A 19939-nucleotide genomic window follows, 5' to 3' on the forward strand; every position below is an offset into this window, starting at 1 on the left:
CGGTGCGTGGAGAGAAGCGAAATCCTTTGTCCTACTCTGCTGCCATCTTCCCCGATCTTCAATGTGATTTCAATAAAAAATTTCATCCCCCTTTTTTACATAAATAAAAAAGCTACTCATTAAATTGACATGGAATTGCAAAGAGTCCAAAAGAGCCAAAAACAATGTTGAAAAAAATATTGGAGAACTCACACTGCTGATAAGGGATATGTATCCAAAATATGTTTAAAACTCTTAAATTAAAAAATGAAAGACCAAACAACTACATTTTTTGAAGGGAACAAGGGATTTGAATATTTGGCCCCAAAGAAATATATATAGTAATAAGCATATGAAATAAGTGCTCCATGTTGTTAGTCATTAGAAAACTACAAATTAATACCCCAATGAAATACCAATAATTACTTATTAGAATGGTTAGCATAAAAAACAGTTGTAAATTGTTGAATCTTTTGTGGCATGTGAATAAACAAACTGTGGTGTAGTCATAAATGGAATACTATTAAACAATAAAAAGTAACATACTATTGATTCAAGCACTATGAATGAATCTTAAATTATTCTGAGTTCTTCTAAATTATCAATTCTAAACAAGTACCTGTGCTCCTGTTTCCCTGCCAGGCTCTGCAGCCCAAGCAGAAGTAACTTTGAGCACTAGAGAGGGGAGGAGTTCGGTGGAACTGAGAGGGAATTCTGGGGAACAGAGGTCCTGACCCAGCTGCCCACACACAGGTGGCAGGTTTGGCATCAGCACCTGCAAGACCATGGTTTACTTTCTTTTTCCTTCAAGTCATGCAAAATGTAGTAAAAAATGTAAGAGGAGAAAATAGGCTACCACATTGATCCAGATCCTTACCAATTCTGTTTCTCTTCATTTCTGCAGTTGCCAGCTTCCCTCTTCTAAGAAAGACCATGAAGATTCCACCTTCTCATTTGCCTGGACAACCCCTTCACTTCTAGCTTCCTATTGTATATACAACTTCTCAGCCAAGAAGCAAAATGAGAAGTAGATTTCAGAGTTTCAATTTCCTTTTCTCTATTCTCTGGCAACTGAACAAAGCTTGTATGTGACAGTCTCTGGGGTTTCATGTTTGTCTTCACGACACCTCACAAACAAAAGACCCTGTTTTGGGCTCAAACAAAGGGCTCATTGTTTCCACAAGGACCCAGTTGATGGTCCAACAATTTTGTGGCAAAGCCATGGTAGGGCCCTGACAGCAAGGCTCTTCCCACTAGAGCCACAGAGGAGCCAGAGAGATGAGAGGTAGATAGGTGGGTTGGGTTGGTATCCATGGGGATGATGTCAACATCAGAGGCTGGATGGGGAGCCCATGGATATGCCTGTTGAGGAGCCCTGCACTTACTGTGGAGGTGATTGGCAGGTTGGTGGGAGAGGTACTAAAAATAGCAACAGGAGCAGTCCTTGCCTCAGGCAAGGGGGAAGATCAGAGAGGCTCTGGAGCCAGAGATGGCCTCAGCCTCTCCCTGCAAAGCCCTACTGATGTGCTGAAATGGTGCTTTCTTCTCTGCTTTGATGTCTTCCACCATGACTCTGAACTGCAGCTGAGGAGGCAGGGGCAGCCTCAGAGGTTTCCTGCACCTGTGGGGCAGTAGAGGAACCTTGTGGGGTCTGGAACTGTCACTGGTAGGTAAGCACCTCCTCCAGGATTTTTTCTGCCCTCTGGTGCCATCTTGGTTCTTTTCAGGCTGGCTCTTCCTCTGCAAAAACAGAAGCTGAGGAGGGAGACTATGGGCCCTCTGGGAGCACTGTCTCTGAGGACCTCTGGGGCAGCCTGGTATGCCTCAGCCTCCCCACTGGTGGGAAGCCTGGAGTGGAGCTATAAGAGCTTCTGATGGCATTTCTTCAGAGGCTCATCACAGAGGCCTGGGGTTGTCTGAGGCATGTGTGTTCTGGGCTCTGGGCATGGATGACTTTCTGCAGAGGCACAGGCCTAGGCACAAAGGAAGATAGGCTTTTCTGGACCTCCAGGGGCATAATGGCAGACTGTGCTTCCCCAGAGCCATCAGGGCCCCTTCCCTGATTGGCCTGCCTCTCTAAGAGCAGTATCCTACCCACTCATCCATCTCCTGCTTACTTTCTCCACAGGCCCTCTGATGGCAATGCCTGCATATTGAGGTAACAGTCCTCAGGAAAAAACTCAGGGCCTGTGGGATCCTGAAACATAATCGCAGAAACCTTGTGACTCCACATGGCTAAGCCAGCAGATAGTTAGTTACGGGATGGCTTTGTTGTGACCAGTCGAGGCCAGACAGGTTCACTCTGGATTTGGACAGACAGAAAAATATTCATGGAACCATTGGGATGTCTGACATGCCTTTATTCAAGGGTGGGCAATGCACGCATGCTGCAAGCTGTGTGTCCCCCTGCATGTCCCTGTTACGTGTCATCTGTCTTCCTATGTGGCACCCAGTGGGGAGCCTCACCCCCTTAAGTACTAGAATATAGACAAAGCCAGCAGGTTGACAACAGATATTATGTAGCAGAGATTCATACTATACATGGGATCCTACTCTAGGCTATGGGAGGTTTATCAGACCCAGTCTCAAGGTTATGAGAACACTACTTATCAAGACCATCTCAAGGTTATGGGAAACTGCTTCCCTTAGTTCCCCAGACACTGGGGTGAGGAAGCCAGACTGCCTCTATTTACCCTACAATTGCCTTTGAGTAGATGGTGGCAAATGGACAGCTGGGTCCTGCTGCTTTGGGGTAGAATAAGGAAAAATGGCAAAAAAAGGGGGATCATGGTTCTGGCCCCTGGGTACCCAGTTTGAGGGGCAGAGGTGGAGTCTGCCCGGGTGGTGATCCATTGGGCACTTGGGTTAGGTCTGTTCTTGAACAAAGAGAGAGAGCCCAGTGAGCTCCTTTAGCTGTCAACACTGTTGAAAGTCAAAAGCTGACTATTGGGCCTGTTGCTAGGATACACTTGGAGCTGCCAGTGGTGCAGGGGTGGTGTAGTACGCCAGTGCGCCATAGTTCTGCCAGTGCGCCATAGTTCTAGTGGGAGGGTTGCAAGGACCAGGGCCAGAAGACATGCAGATCCACCAGGGACCTTCAGGTGCTTCCATATCTGCTGAGGATTGGCAGTGTTGGCTTGAGGGCCGTGAGCGTATTGACAGGCAGGCCCCTGCTTACCTGGTTGGCCCTACAGCTCTAGAGGATATAACTGTGTAGGCATAAAGAGGTGAGGGGTTCTATCAAAATGAGAAGAAGCTCTGGGGAGCAGAGCTGCTCATACACAAGTGGCAGCTTTGGTGTCAGTACCTGTGAGTCCTCCTGCCCTTTCCCCTGGGGACACTGGACAGGGAGGGGGAGAGCTGAGCCCCTAAGATTAAAAGTACCCATACCACTCATTTCTCCTGAGGTGACACCTGAAGTGACAATAGCTACTGCAGGTGGGGGGAGGAGGCATACTTAACAAATAACACTACAATTCATCAGGGATATTGGCCTATTATTTTTTCTTTGTAGTGTATTTATGTGGTTTTGGGGCCTGGATAATGCCTGCCCCATTTGCCAGCTCAGTAGGGTATGGAGCTTTTCCTGCCTGAGACATTGAAGGCTGGCCCCTTCTTACTATGCACAAGACAGCCCATGTAGTACTGCAGAAGGGTCCAGAGGATCTCAAGCTGGGTCAGGGGCAGGCAAAAGCCACCAAACTTCCACTTTCAGTGGGGGGGGGGGGTGCTGTAGCCATCCTCGGGCCACAGAGTCCTGACAGCAACTATGTTCTTCAGCTCCACTATGGGCTCCCACCACAGCCTCATCTGTGTGGTGGCACTGGCCCCCTGTAGCACCTCTTCCACCTGGTGGTGGTTGGTGTTCAAGGCCTGGGCTGTGGGTGCCCTCCTCAGTCACCCAAGAGATGACTATGCCCTCGTATACACCCTTAAAGCCAGTGATGCTGGTGCTCACCTTTCCCCACAACCCAGTCTGCCACATGATGGTGTCAGTTTTTCTTCCTCAATGCCAGCAAGCTTTATCAGTAGGTTATTGGCATTGACAGAGGGCACAGAGGCTATAGCCTCTTCTTTTTCCTCTTCCTGGATAACCTATATGACTTCCTGCTGGCTCAGCCCTTCTGCCTCTGGGGGTCCTCAGGCTCACCCTGGGAGGCTGTGCTGGTAGACAGGTATGAGTTCCTGCTCAGTACCAACTTAGCCCTCAGCCTCTTCCGGGAGGGCAAGGGAGGCCCAAGGTCAGGCCTCCAGGAAGCTTTGGTCCAACACTCTTCCACATCCCTCTTCATCACCTTGAGCTTGCTGGGGGAGGCATGAATGGACACTGCAGGTCCTGCTTCTTGGCAGCAGCCTCCTTGACATCCTCAGCAACTTGATGACACTAATGGGGATGACACTAATGAGCCAGACACTGCTCCAGCTCTCAGAGGGGCTGCTCTGCTGTCCAGGCTGGAGGAGGCTACTGGGGCAGCAGGTAGCAAGTGTGTACCTTCTCACCTGTCTGGGCATTTTTCTGGTCTGGAACTGGGGTTGGATGTCAGTAATATATTTTGATGTTTGTCTTTTTTTTTCACCTAGAAGATGACTACACAGTTTATGAAAATTTATTGAGGTGTTTGATCATGATATTAAAGATTTTTCTGTACATATCTATTGCTTCAATTAAAAGAAACAAATGCTACATTTCAAACCTGTTACAAAAATCTCAGCATTGACTCATGGTTGCAGATGGGGCAGCTGAGTAATCTATCACAAAACCAAATCAATTTCTATACCCAAGTGCAGCCATTACACTAGGACTTTTAGAGTCACTATTTCACAACACCAAAAATCCCGACATTGCTGCAGAATCCTCCTAATATTCACACTCACTGAACCGCATGGCCAGGACAGCCCAAGGCAGCATGTTCTAGCACTCATTCTGAATCCTTAGTTAGGTACAGACAGGAAAATCTCCTAAGTATGTGAAAAGCATAACCCTTGGGGTATTGAAAACAACAACCACCACCACACATTAGATTTTATTGTCAAATCTTTTATTCACCTGTTAGACTTTAAGTCTCCATGATTTTATCTACATTTATTAGCATATTGTATGCCTGTGTACTGCCCTTTTCAGGAATCTTTATGTATACAGAAAATGAGAACTCACTAATATAGTGGTGGAGGTTATACTGGTAGCTTACCCCTTCCTCCATTTCCTCTTGTTCCTTAATAAGAAGATCCTAATTTTATTTTAGAACAGTGATATGATCATCTGAATTAAGTGCTAATACATAACTATGTTTACTAATATCTATGTAGTACAGGATCCCCAAACCAGGGAGCTGCTTACATGTTTGTGATATTCTGAAAAGAACTATCCAGTGGACTAGCAGATTAGGACATGCTGTTTAATACATTACAGGAGCATGAACTGAGGGGTGGCAGGTGGGTGAGAGAGAGACCGCACCTCCTCCAGTCTGAGGCTCGGTTATAAGGGGTCCCAGACAAAGGAGTCCTACCTGTGACTATAAACTACATCACCTCAGCGTGTACGTGCAGCAAGAAGCAGTCACAGGACAAGAAGCCACTCCCCAAAGAAGATAAGGAGGGAGTTGCAATCCATTCCCAAAACAAAACACATTCCTTCTGGCCAGTGGCCATCTGACCAGCCCTCAGTCATGGGAAAGGGGAAGGGCCATGTTCATTGACTCCACAACCTATGGTTAATTCAGTCATTTATGATGATATCAAGAGCAAATAATTAGTTTGCTTTTCCCTTCATAGAAACGTGTCCAAATAGGAGTCAAATCTCACTTTTACGAAATGTACATTTGTAATGCACTTTATTTTATAAAGCAAGAGTAATAAAAGGAAGGAAATGAGGTTTGCAACCCACTAAATATAAGACACAGGAAAATGGAGAAGAGTTCATGGATGTTCAGATAAATAGAAATTCACCTGTATTTTTCTGCCACATTAGATATGCAATACTTGATATTCTATAATTGTCATAATAATAAATGTCTTCTAAATATTTTAAAAACTAACATAGAATTAAAAACAAAGTCAAAGAATCATAGACTATAAAAAATGTCCTGAATTTTTAAAGGATGGAATGTATAGGAATCTATTAGGACCACAAGAAACAAATATAAAAATTAAAATTAAAAAGTCATTTAATAAGTTATACCAGATTATAGATAGATAAAGAAAGAAGCATAGGAATGGAAGGTGGAGCTGACATATTTTCCCAGTTCAGATATACAAAGAAGTAGAATATTCAAAGAAAACTGTTGAATAAGGTGAAACACAGAATTAGAAGGTCTGATAATCTAATTTTATTCTAAGGAGGAAATGGAGGGAATGGAGGAGATAAAACATTTGAATTAATTGTAGTCAAGAACTTCTTAGATTTGATAAAGATATATGATTTCTCAGCCTTAGGAGACAGGATGAAAACCATGGACTATCAACAAATTTAAAAATCCACTTATAGCCCTAACTAGTATGGCTCAGTTGGTTGGGAGTTCTTCCCACAAAGCAAAGCATTGTTGGTTTGATTCCTGGTCAGGGCACATGCCTGGGTTGTGGGTTCCATCCCTGGTGGAAGCATGTGCAAGAGACAACCAGCCGATGTTTCTCTCTCACACAGATGTTTCTCTCACTCTCTTTCTCCCTCCCTTCCTCTCTCTCTAAAAATAAAAAATATGTATTTAAAAAATCCACCTACAGATATACTGAATTGCAATTCAAGAAAAACCAAAAGAAAGATAAAAACCTGAAGCACAGAATTAAATAGTTTTCAAAATTTATTCAAAGAGCAGTGAAAATAAAAATGATTTTTCAGAGACAAATTGAGGTAATTAAAGAACTGAAGGAGAATCATTTTAGAATGAAATACTGAGGTTCAGAAGAGACAACAGATATTAGTAAATGTATGAGTAGGCAGAAATGAAATATTCCCCAAATAAAATGAAAAGAAAAAACAAGTTAGAAGAAAAGTGTTAGGCAAAAGTCACATTTACTGTATGGCCATATTTGGAGGGTTCTTGTTTCAGAGCTGGAACAGAACAAAGAATGTCCATGTGAGGTGGGGGGTGGGGAATTCGTGGCCTAATACAGAGAGTTAGAACCCGAATTCAGTGAAGAGGGTATCTAGACGAGAGGAGGGAACAGATCCAGTGGAGTGCCAGAGCCAAGCACAGTGAGGTGCTGGTGGGAGGCACTGTTCTGTTATGGGAGAACAGTTCCATGCAGGCATATCAAACGAGCAAAACAACTACATTAAGAGTAATGGTAGATAGTTTTCTCACTCACGGAAAGAACACTTACAAATATTGAAAGGAAGAAAACTAGAATGAACCACGTAGACACCAGATGTGCAGTGGACAGTTCTACCTTCTGGAGCATTTTCCTTCTCCATTGTCTTTTAGGGAGACTCTTGAGTGGGACTGGAGGCTGCAGCAGCCTGTCCCTAGTTGGTCTCAGCACACCCTCGTGTCACCAGGCCTGTGTGTTTTATCTGTAGTCACAGGTACAGGGTGAGGGAGGGGCAGCAATAGGCCAGGGAGAGGCTGTGAGAGTCTGAAGTTTCTTGTGCCTTCAGAATCTGCTTAGGCCTGATCTCATCTTTACCACTTTCACCTGGCAATGGAGTGCTGCTTGCATGCCCAACTTTATTATGACAGCCAGATGACACCTACATTATGGTGGACAGCTCAGGTTGTGTGATCCATTTCTGGAAACTTAGTATCTGTAGATGTTTTGATGATCAAGGTCTTTGTAAACTATACTATGACAAAAGCTGGAGAACAGATGAAGCCTGAGATTGGACACTGAATTGGAACTGTTATACTTGCCATGTGAAAGCAAACTTCTGATGGTCCTTTCTAATTGATATAGAGGGGGGAAAAGCATAAGCCAGATAAATAGCTGTGTACTAAGTGCCAGAGTGGTTGAATTGTTCTATATCACCTGTGGATAAGTGGCTAAAAGGAGTCAACACCTGATTAAATTGATAGTAATCCACAATCATTCTCCAAGATTTACCAACTTTTTCACAGGCTAAACAGGTGAGTCAAGTAGGAATATGATAGGCACCCCATCCCTGCCTCTTTGAGGTCTTAATGATGTCATAGATCTCTGAATTAATCCTAGGATGAAGTAATGCTAGTTTATTATATGGATAGAGAAAGTTCCAGGTTCCTTGGTTGGTTCACCATTTCTTTCATCTCATGTCTCCTTTCTTGCTTTATGCTGGAGGGTTTTTAAAACTAACTTAACTTCCTTAGAGAGGGTTCATGGAAAGAGTTATTGCAAACCTGGAGATATTATTATTTTGCCCCTAAACTGGATAATGTTATGGCTGAGACTAGAGTTTTAGGTTCAAACTTTATTTCCCTGAGTTTTAAAAGTATATTTTTCATCATATCATAGTCTTCTATCATGTGTTGCTGACAAACCTCATCTTTTTCTTTTTTTAACAAAACCCTTTTTCCTGCCCTGGCTGGTGTAGCTCAGTGGATTGAGCGCGGGCCTGTGAAGCATACGATCGCAGTTCGATTCCCAGTGAGGGCACATGCCTGGGTTGCAGGCCACTTCCCAGCAGGGGACTCATGAGAGGCAACCATACATTGATATTTCTCTCCTTCTCTCCTTCCCTTCCCCTCTAAGATAAATAAATAAAGTGTTAAAAAAAACACCCTTTTTCCTCCTGTGGATCATTCTAGAATATTTCCTTTCTTCTTGGTATTCTGAAATTTTGGTGACATGTCTAGGTATAGAGCAGCACACAGAGGGTCCTTTCAATTTACATATCTGGGGATCTACATATCACAAGAGACTGAAGTGGAAGAGGGTGACATGCTGCTTTCCTACTTCTCTGTTTCAGTGTTGAGTCTCTGGTGATGCCTCCAGACTAAAGCAGCTCACAGGGTGGCCCTTCCTCCATAGTTCTCTGGTTCTGATGACATGATTTTCCCCCTGGTTCCTTTAGCTATAGGGTGGTAACTTCTTCTGCTAGTCTCTGGGTGCCTCAGCATTTTTTGAGTTTTCCCTTAACCCTGTACATTACTTTCCCATTAACAATTCTTCATTTGACTATCTGGGGCCAAATTCTGTTCCCCGCTTAGACTATAACTGATATGCTACCTTTCATTTTCTTGGTTCTTCCTTCCTGGAAATTTCATTAATTGGATGATGGATCACTTACATTAATTATCACATCTATTATTTTTGCTCCTAGGTTTTTCATCTTTTTGTGTGCTTGCTCTACATTATGAGGCATTTCCTTGTCCTCCCATCCCTTCCTGTAAAACATTTTTTCAATTTTAGCAATCATGTGTTTAATTTTTTAATTTTTATTATTTATTTATTTATTTATTTATTCCCTCCCCCCCCCAATTTTTTAATTTAATTATTTTTCAAGTACAGTTTTCTGTCTATTACTCCCCTCCCATCCCACCCCCATGCTCCCCCCTCCCTCCCATTTCCACCCTTCTCAGTTGTTGTCCATGTATCCTTTATATAGGTTCCTCTAAATCCCTCCCTTATTTCCCCTGAAATTCCCTCCCCTCTCCCCTCTGGTCACTGTCAGCCTGTTCTCTATTTCAGTGTCTTTGGTTATATTTTGCTTGCTTGTTTGTTTTGTTGTTTCGCTTCCTGTTAAAGGTGAGATCATATGGTATTTGTCCTTGAACACCTGGCTTATTTCACTCAGCATAATGCTTTCCAGTTCCACCCATGATGTTGCAAAAGGTAGGAGCTCCTTCTTTCTTTCTGCAGCATAAAATTCCATTGTGTATATGTACCATAGTTTTTTGATCCATTCATTTATTGACAGGCACCTAGGTTGCTTCCAACTCTTGGCTATTGTAAATTGTGCTGCTATGAACATTGGGGTGCGTAGGTTCTTTGGGATTGGTGTTTTAGGGTTCTTAGGATACAATCCTAGCATTGGAATTGCTGGGTCAAAAGGCAAGTCCAATTTTAGTTTTCTGAGAAAATTCCATACTATTTTCCATAATGGTTGTACCAGTCTGCATTCCCACCAACAGTGAACCAGAGTCCCCTTTTCCCCACACCCTCTCCAACATATGTTGTTTATTGCTTTGTTTATGATAGCCATTCTCACGGGCGTAAAGTGGTATCTCATGTGTTTAATTTTCAAGGGCCCTTTTTGCTTTCTTGGTTTCTTATTTCCTAGCAATCAGCTGTGTTTTATGGAATCAACAACTTTGTTAATCTCTCTAAGAATTAACGAAAGTTTTTGATCTCTTAAAGTTCTTTTCTATTCCCTGAGTTATTTCAGTCTCTTTAGAGGTAAATTATTTATCTATCTTGACCTATCATCTCTTTTGTGCTGTAGATTTCCTAACCATATGGGATTCCTTTGTTCTCTGTTCATAAGAGTGGGAAACTGAGTGGATTTTTCTGGGTAGCTGATGAGGCTTTCCTATGCTATGGGTCTTCCAGGAAAAAAGCAAGACAGCTGGCTGGGAGCTCTCTGTGTAAAGCAAAGTTGTCCATATCCCTCAGGATGAGCAGATGGAGGATTTGGAACATTTCACAGAGGGTTGGTTATATGGAGCTGGGTCTCGAGGAACGAGCAGGAGTTTTCCAAGTGGAAAATGAGCTCAGAGTCCAGGCAGTGGAAACAACATCCACACAAGCTTGGATATGTGAAAGGCAATGGTATTCCCTAAAATTAAAGAGATTAAGTGAAGGAGAAGTCTGAGTATCCTAGAAGTGCTTAAGGAGAGAGAGGCAGACTGATTTCAGAAGCTCACCATGGATGAATATGTGGGGCCTATTAGGACCGGGTTAGACTGACTTAGGTGAGAGGTGTGGGTGCCATGAGGCTGGAGAGTTTCACACTGGAATTGATAGGGGCTGCTCATTAGCAGGGAAGCAGGGGTAGGAGGCGAAGGTGGAAACTTAGGGAGGTGAACAAGCACACAGGAAGGGCCAAATATACCTGAGGAATTAGTGCTCCCATTTGACTCCAAGGTGATTCAAGTAGAACATTCCCAAGGGGGTGGGAAGTGAAGTCCATCATTAAGCTATTGAGGGTCAATGTCTAAGTCAGACAAAGCCCCACTTTTATGTTACAGGTAAACCCCTACTGAGCCTGTTTACCAGAGACTGCAGAATATAGCCTGGCTAGTTGGTAGGATTTTCCAAACTGCGGTTTGGCCCCATTTCAGTGAGTAGGGAAGCACAAATCCCAGCTTCTTGTTTGTGGGCTTTGCTTTCCTGGGGAGCTCCCAGGCGCCAGTTGTGCTCTGCACAACACTCTGCTGCCGCCAGGGGGTGCTGATTCCTTCCCCAGCAAACAGAAAGGGTCTTATAGCCAGCTTCCGTGGTGTTGCTTGAACTAGGAAGGTCTGTGAGCAGCTCCCTCCCTCTATTAGGGACACTAAGTTCTGGAGAAAGAGCCTGGACTTGGGTTCAAATATCAGCTCCCCCACCTATAAATTGGTTGACTGAGAAAAGTCCCTCCTTTGAGCCTCAGTTTTCTCACCTGAGAAATGAGATCATCATCCTTTACCAAGTGGTTGTGAGGATGGAATTAGAGTATATGCTTCCACCTTCACTACTTTCACTGCCCTCTCAGCTCCTCCACTGTGTTCTGACCCATGTGGGCTAGAGCTCAGGCCTGTGCACCCAGGACAGTGGTTCTCAAACACGTCCATGTGACAGCTTGCCTCACAGGGCTCATCAGCAAGACCCCAGATGCTGCAGACAGCTCAGACCCTACACAGCTGCCCCAAGAGGAGCAGGTGACAGTGTCAGTTCTTGCCTGTACAGAGAACAGGTGTTTCATTGAGTAGTTTCTGTGCAGGAAACACTGCACTTTAGACTACAGGAAGCCATCATTACAATTAGAGCCTGCTAATGCATTTCTTCCTTCCTTTGTCAGATGTTGTGCTATGTGTGGATTCACGCTGGTCTCTGGGGGCAAAGAAATGAACGGTGCCTAGACATGGGAGACAAGACTGCTTGTGCAAACATCCAAGCAGGCTACACTACCTGCTTCTGCTACAGAGCATGGAGGGCTGAAGGAACTTGTCACTGCTTAGGGGACATGACCTAGGATACGAAGGAAGTATTCCAGCAGTATTCCAGGCAGTCAAGTCAGGGAGAGGAGTTGTCCTGAAAGAAGGAACAGCAAGTGCAACCCCAGGAGCCAGTGAGCAAAGACCTAGGCGTGTGGCAGCCTGGATCTGCGCATTTCTTAACTGGGTGACTTTGGGGAAGTTGCTCAACCTTTGAGTCTCATTTGGCTTCAACAGTAAAACAGGAAGAAAAATGCCCACCTCTTGGAGCTGTGGTGATGATCAAATTGGGTAATGTCTGTAGAGTCCACACATCCTATAAATGGCAGCTGCTCACAACCAGGGCCATTCCCATAGGCAGCCCCATGAATGGCGCCTCTGGGGTTACTTGGTGTGTGTGGGGAGTGGCTGGGAGGTCTGGGCCAGGTCCTGTGGAAAGAGAGGATGGGGCGGGGGGTGGGGGTGGGGGGGCGGTGAAGAAGAAAGAAGGAAGAAGGAGGCGAACGAAGGAGGAGTAGAAGGAAGGAGAGGAGGGGGAGGAGGAGGGAGAGGGAAAGAGAGAGCGAGAGCGGGGGGTGGAGAGANGGGGGAGAGAGAGAGAGAGAGAGAGAGAGAGAGAGAGAGAGAGAGAGAGAGAGATCACCATTCCTGGTTGCTGGCCTGCAGCTCCGGGAGTGTGGGCACGGACGGGAGGCGCGGTTTTCCGGGCAAGCGCCTGGGTCCTTGGAAGCCTGAGCGTTCTCGTGGGCAGACGTGGGCGTAGCGGCACAGGAGATAGTCCAGCAGACAGCCGGCAGATGTCAGACAGGCAGGACGGCTCCGCCCTTGACGCAGAAGGCTTCTGGACCATCCACCAGAGTCGGTGAGGCTGGCCAGGGGGGTTCACGCTGCGCTCCCCCACGGGTCCCAGGGTCGGAGGGGCTTGGGCCAGGGTTCGAGGGGCCTACCAGGGAAGTCTCGCTCACTGCCTGCTGACAGGTGACTGGGAAGGGGGCTTCACAGAGTCCGGGGCTCAGAGCCACACAACTGGGGCTAGCAGGAGCACCTAGCCCTTCCTGTGGACTTGGGCTCCCACAACCTCAGTGTCCTCACCTGAACAGTGAATGGCACGCCACCTCACCTGTGAGCTGCCAGTAGAGGAGGTAAGGGATGCATGGAAAGTGTCTGGGTACCTTGAGTATATTATTAGGGGACAGGAGCTATTCACTGACATTTCAGGAAACAAAGCAGACGTCCGTCTCCATTCTTACCTCATGGGAGATTGATAGTGTTTTTATTATTTGTTAGTTTTCATCTGACTGATGAAGATGACAGGAAGCAGGTTGCAGGGGAGGCCTTCCCCAGGATTGCAGGTGTTCCCACCTTGTCTTGAGGGCCACCTGGAAACTAAATCCAGAGCTCACAGACATTCCATTTATACTATCTTTGGCAATGGCAATGTGGCTTTGAGATGTATCTGCTTTCCTGGTTGTCAGTACCGCTGATCTGGGAGGGACATGGCTGTATGTGTTATCTTGCAGCCCTATTTGTAGCATGGGACTTGGCACATGTCCCCTGAGAGGGTGAGTGAATGAAGCAGGGGAACTTTCTGGAGTTTTCCCTGTGTGGTAACTCCACTCTAATCATCCTGCGCTTGACCAGTTTGGAATCATTGGTGTGGGTCCCCACCATTGACTCAGTCTTGGCTGATGGTCATCCATAGCCTTGGATTTTCACCCCATTTGCTGCTCAGACAAAGCACCGTCGTGTGTCTGGTACAGTTTCAGGCACCTGTGGATGTTTTTGACTCAGATACTGGACCTTACATTTGACTCTGGTATGTTTCATTTTGTCATGTTTAGTCCAAATGCCCATTTTTATCAGATGACTCTGGTGCCAGAAAAAACTTCCTACCTATGAGATTTGTTAATTAAAATAACCATACTGTGAACTGTGGGCAGAATCCATGCCTTGATCTTGTAATGGTTAAAAGGGACTCATTTTTATAAGCCAGATCAAATGCAAGGTAAGTGACATTTATGTCAACTGACAAATAGATTTTACAGATCTCTGGTTAATTTTGCCCTTACTCTGTAATAACAGCTTCTAACTTAGCACTTGATCATGAAGAACAGATATTTGTTCAATAATAGACATGACCATTATATGAGACTTAAAGTATATCTGAAATAGGATATTCCTTTGTGAACAGTATTTATCAAAATGAGTTCTCAGGACCATGTGCATCAGAATCATGTGGGCCACTTGTTAAAACAGTGGTTCTTGAGCCCCATCCCAGACTCCTTTAAATGCACATCCTGGTAAGGGGCTCTGGAATCTGCACTTTCAATATGCTCCTGGAATGATTCTGATATTTCCTGAAGGCTGAGAACTGCTTGTAGGATTAATGATGCCTAGGGGACTAATGACAAAGGTGAGTCACAGTGGTGTGTGTAATGATGTGGTAGCTCTATCTCCAAACATCTGTCACTGGCATTGCCACTTGTAGGTTCTGTAGTCCAAATTTAGACTTGGCAGAGGATCCTTTGTGTTGAGGAGGCACCAGAGAAAAAGGGACAGGCTATGCCAGGGCATGGAGATGTGGACCTGGCTGGTGCATTTGGGAACTGAAAACTGCTTCAGGAAACTTGAGCATAGGTATGGAGGGAGTCCCTATGGAGAGTAATGGGCATCCCATGAACTTGAATAAGCATGTGTGTACACATGGTAGGCAGGAAGAGAGAGTCAGTGTGTTGATGACTCAATTTTTGCATATCAGGCAGTCTTCAACTTTGCTATGTGTCATTTGAAAAATAAGTCTGGTAGGACAAGTAGTGGTTGAGGCCAGGATGGTGCTGTGTGTCAACCCTGAGATTCTGGTTCTATCCTTAAGGACATGGTATGCCATGGAAGGACCTGAGCACATGGTGACATTAATGTTTTCTTTATTTGAATAAAATGTGACAAGGGAATTCTACTCATATGCCCTGAGTAATTCTCTCCCTAAACTTTGCATACAACAGTCCAACTTTTTTTTAATCATCAAAACCCCTGAGTAATTCTCTCCCTAAACTTTGCATACAACAGTCCAACTTTTTTTTAATCATCAAAACTACCCCAAGGCCTGGGGTCATGGTGAATTTTTGGAACAAGTTTTGGCATCAGACAGACCTGGTTTGAAGTTGGGCCCTACTGCTTACTAGTTGTGTGACTGTAGGCAAGTTGCTTTATGTCTCTGAGTCTCAGGTACCCTGAGTACCAGCCTTTGGGTCAAAGCAACTGTGAACATGTCTACCTGCACCCTGCTCCTTCCTGGATTTCACAAAGGGGCCAATCCGTGAGTACCATTTGTTTCTTTGCTTTGCAGGTATCATCACTGAATCTTCTGGAACCTTCTCACATGCACCATGAATATCTCTCACTTTCTGTCCATGCTGCTCCCAGGATCCCCACATGTTCAAAACAGGAGTAAATCAAAGGGCATCCTGTACAACTTCTCTGACCACTGCCAGGATTCTGTAGACCTGATGGTCTTCATTGTCACCTCCTACAGCATTGAGACCATTGTGGGGATCCTAGGCAACCTCTGCCTGATATGTGTGACCATTAGGCAGAAGGAGAAGGCCAATGTAACCAACCTGCTCATAGCCAACCTGGCCTTCTCTGACTTTCTTATGTGCCTCATCTGCCAGCCACTCACTGTCATCTATACCATCATGGACTACTGGGTCTTTGGCGAGGTCCTTTGCAAGATGTCAGCCTTCATCCAATGTATGTCAGTGACAGTCTCCATCCTCTCGCTTGTCCTTGTGGCGCTGGAGAGGCATCAGCTTATCATCAACCCAACAGGTTGGAAGCCCAGTGTCTTCCAGGCCTACCTGGGGATTGTAGTCATCTGGCTCATTGCCTGCATACTCTCCTTGCCTTTTCTGGCCAACAGCGTCCTGGAGAATGTCTTTCACAAGAATCATTCCAAGGCTTTGGAATTTTTGGCAGATAAGGTGGTCTGTACTGAGTCATGGCCACTGAACTACCACCGCATCATCTACACCACCTTCCTGCTGCTCTTCCAGTACTGCATCCCACTGGCCTTCATCCTGGTCTGCTACATCCGCATCTACCAGCGCCTGAGGCAGCGGAAGCAGTTGTTCTACAAGGGCACCTACAATTCACAGGCTTGGAAGGTGAAGCGGATCAACAGGATCCTTTTGGCAATGGTGGCTGCCTTTGCCCTGCTCTGGCTGCCCCTGCATGTGTTCAACAGCCTAGAGGACTGGTACCACGAGGCCATCCCCATTTGTCATGGCGACCTCATCTTCCTGGTGTGCCACCTGCTTGCCATGGCCTCTGCTTGTGTTAATCCCTTCATCTATGGCTTTCTTAACACTAACTTCAAGAAGGAGGTCAAGGTCCTGGTGCTGACTTGCCAGCACCACACCCCTGTGGAGGAGTCTGAGCATCTGCCCCTGTCCACAGTACACACAGAAGTCTCCAAAGGGTCTCTGAGGCTCAGTGGCAGGTCCAACCCTATGTAGCCAGGTACAGAGCTTCTCCTTGTCATATTCATTGCCAGCCTCCTTCATTTAGCTAAGTGGGCACTCTGAAAGCTGAGGGTGGTACTTTATTATTACTGGCTTTCTGGGGCTCAGATAGGTTGGAAAAGCCCATTTTTGCCTCTATTTGCATTGTGAAGCCCAACATTCAAATGGTTCAGTTATTTATTCCTGGGGGACTTCTGAGTCTAGATTCTTTAGGTTACAGATTAAGCAGATGTCAGAGCCAGAGATGGACTGCAAGTAGCACACAGGGTTCATTCTGGTAACTCAGCAACAGATGCCTGTCCGAGGAACCCTGGAGTTTCATGTCTACTCATGAGACTGCAAGGCTCCTGTGGGGTGAGGGAAGGAGCATGTGGAGTCTGAGCTCTGGACCTTGGTCAGCCCCTAAAATCTGTGAGAGATAGTCTTTGTCAATGGCCTTTTTAAGTTGTAAAGAATTCTTTGGAAGCAAGAAAGTGTGGTTACTATTACCTGATTAACACACCCAATGGCAGAGAGCAGATCTTGGCAGCTTTGAGTCCTCACACTCCTCAACAGTAAGCAGCAGGAAGTTCAGGACTCACATTCTACTTCAGCCTTTTTCTCTTTCACTATTTCTGCCATCTTGTATGGAAATACGCCTTTAAGTATCTCCCCTTGAAAAGATGGTTAGGACCTTGAATGTGACGTTTGTCATAGAGCTGTATCCCCCATACCTTAGATAGGCCTTGGCACAGGAGAGAGCTCCAGAAAGTTTTACTCTGGTAGGCTGATGAAAAAGGTGTCTGCTTAGCCAAGGACAGGTGCCCTGTGTCATGCTCCAGGATGGGAAGAGCTGCAGTTGCTGCATCCACACTTTATCATTTGCCGTCCCTTGCCTCCCAGGATCTCTCTTAATGAGGCAGCTGGCCAGGGACTCTGCAATCATCCTTAGTGTTGACCCATTGCCGAGGCCTATAGTACTCAAGGGCATGACTCCAGCCCCCTTCATTTCACATTCTGACCATTGAGCTGACTTGCTCTAGGTGATGTGTCATGATTCTTTCAAAGCCTCCTCACATCTTTGGACCTCTCAGTGACCTTCAGTTGTGGAAGGAGCAGGGAGTTCTTGGAGTCTGGCTTAATGGAGCACTGGCTGAAAGGAGTAGGGGGTCCTCCTTCCTCCAGCCAGCCAGGGAAAATGGAGAAAAGGCTATGGTAAGTATGAATATCTCACCATAGAGGTCATGGAGCAGTCTTCTGGATGCTGAGCCAGATCCAAGGTTTCATCTGTGTGTGGACCAAACAGCTCATCCTTGCAGGGAAAAATATGTGAAGATTGCTCAGGGACCACTTTGGGTGGGATGTCCAGACCTGGCCTATAGGCTGAGACCCACCCACCCTCCAGCAGAGTGAACAGTGGATGGACCTATTATGGCTTCCCAGGGCAGGGTGTTTAGGTGCCCAGAATCCCCAAGGGCCTCACTGTAAGGTTCCTGGGGCTGGCTCTACACAGGGGATCTGGCAAAGGACGAGGTAGCAGGAAATTGAACAGCCATATCTGACTGTCTTTCTGGCCTTGCCCCTAACCAAGAACCTGTACAGCCAACACCCAAGATAAGTGCACTTCGAATCATCAGCTCCCTTCCAGGAGGTGTTTGCTTTGTCCCAGGTTTTGCTCACATCTCCCATTTTGTTCCTTTGTTCAATTTTATCCTGTTTTTTAGGATAGACTGCTTAGCTGCTTTCTTGAACACAGCTTGTTCTTGTCCTCTGGTGCCATCTGTTGCTGGCTGCTCCAGGCAACCAGCTGCCAGAAAAGGCCTTGGGGACCCATCCCAGGAAGATGTCATTGAAAAAGTCCCCAAGGAACTGGAAGTCTCAGGCCCCTCCACATCATATGAAATTTCCTGGAGTTTACTTCACATCACTCCTCTCAGTGGTGTCAGGCAGAATGCTTGAGGACATGGGTGCATTAGGGTGCCAGCATGCTTGAGGATTTGGGGACCAAGCTATGTATCTGGAGAAGGTGCTGGGCATTAGGAGTTGAGCTGCTGTGTGAAGACTCATTGGCTATCTTCTGTGCTCTCCTCGCCTTGCTTTAGCTGACATGGCCTGCCTAGGTGGCTGTCTCCTGCTCCTGGTTCCTAATGATCCTTAGAATTGCCTGGTTACCTAGCACCCAGGGAACTCATAAGGAGTTCCACAGCCTTAGCATCAACTAGAGCTTGTTAGACATGCAGAATCTCTGTTCCCACCCCAGACCTTTGAATCAGAATCTGCATTTTATCAGGATCTCCAAGTTAGCTATCCACACATTTACATTGGAGAAGCTCTGCTCTAAAAAACAGATTGTTCTGGAGCACCCAAAGACACCCACTGTGGGATCTGGGGTAGACCTTTAAGAATCCTAGTTCTGGAGGTATGGTTTTAAAATAATATTGCCAAAAAGGTGAATTCAGTTTTGGTTGTTTGTCTCTTTTCTGGCCGTATGTGGATATATTTCTTCTGAAGTCTTTTCATCCCTTTAATAAATATTTGCCAAATGAACAGTTTGCATAGTTATATTCTTATGAACATGCCCCTCTGTATCTGTTCTATCTCACTTATAACTGTATCAAGTTTTTTTTTTGTCCTGATGGACATTATTTTTGACAACTGATTAAGAGTTTAGAAAATGCTGTAGTGAAAGCTGGTTCCTCTGAACAGAATCTCTCTAAGCTCCAAGAAGGACCTTCACTAGCCCAACTAAGGACCTGCTCCTGATGGTAATGAGAGGAGTCCATCTTCAGAAGACCACCATGGCTGGAAGTGGAAACTCACACCCACAAAAAGTGCTTGGGAACTCTCAGCAGGTGCAAAGCCTTATCAAATTCTGATGGCGTGAGCTTGAATTTTGTTGAACTCTAGCCCTTCCTTTTTAAAGAAAAGACTGACTTGTTTTATTCATTATAAAACTAATCATATTCATTCATGAAAATATGTAAAATATACAAAAATAAAATGAAAGAGGAAATTATGTTCCATCACATAGAGATAATCATTATTTATATTCTATGGAGTAATTGCTTTAGTTTTTATATATCTAGTATTACATTTTATTATTTTTTTAACGTGGTTGAGATCATACTGTGAATGTATGCCTAGTTATATATAATATTTAAGGATTGTTTTATATCTTTTTTTGCTTAACCTTGTAAGAATTTTGTTCATTAATTTAATAAATATGTCAGACACATAGTAGGTACTTAAGAGAGAGTGGTAGATAAAATGAACACTGTCCTCATCCTCATGGAGCTGATAGATCCATCTTGTGTCCTTAATCATCATCTATTGTGGCATATTTAGATGTTCCTAGGCCTATTATATATATTTCTGTTATAAGCTTCTATGCAGAAAACTTCTGTATTTGGAATCATT

At 45.2% G+C, this 19939-nt stretch overlaps 1 protein-coding gene across 1 annotated transcript; it reads left to right on the forward strand.

The window, feature by feature from the left end:
- The first annotated feature begins 12762 nt into the window (after positions 1–12762).
- NPY4R2 (neuropeptide Y receptor Y4-2) lies at positions 12763–19444 on the forward strand. The gene is made up of 2 exons (XM_037056657.1): positions 12763–12885; positions 15370–19444. The coding sequence occupies exon 2, from the start codon at positions 15410–15412 to the stop codon at positions 16535–16537; it is 1128 nt and encodes a 375-aa protein (XP_036912552.1). The 5' UTR covers positions 12763–12885; positions 15370–15409; the 3' UTR covers positions 16538–19444.
- The last annotated feature ends 495 nt before the right edge of the window (positions 19445–19939 follow it).

This window comes from Sturnira hondurensis, unplaced genomic scaffold (genome assembly GCF_014824575.4).
Source record: "Sturnira hondurensis isolate 20B ecotype Veracruz unplaced genomic scaffold, ASM1482457v3 Scaffold0009125, whole genome shotgun sequence".
Classification (NCBI taxonomy): Eukaryota; Metazoa; Chordata; class Mammalia; order Chiroptera; family Phyllostomidae; genus Sturnira; species Sturnira hondurensis.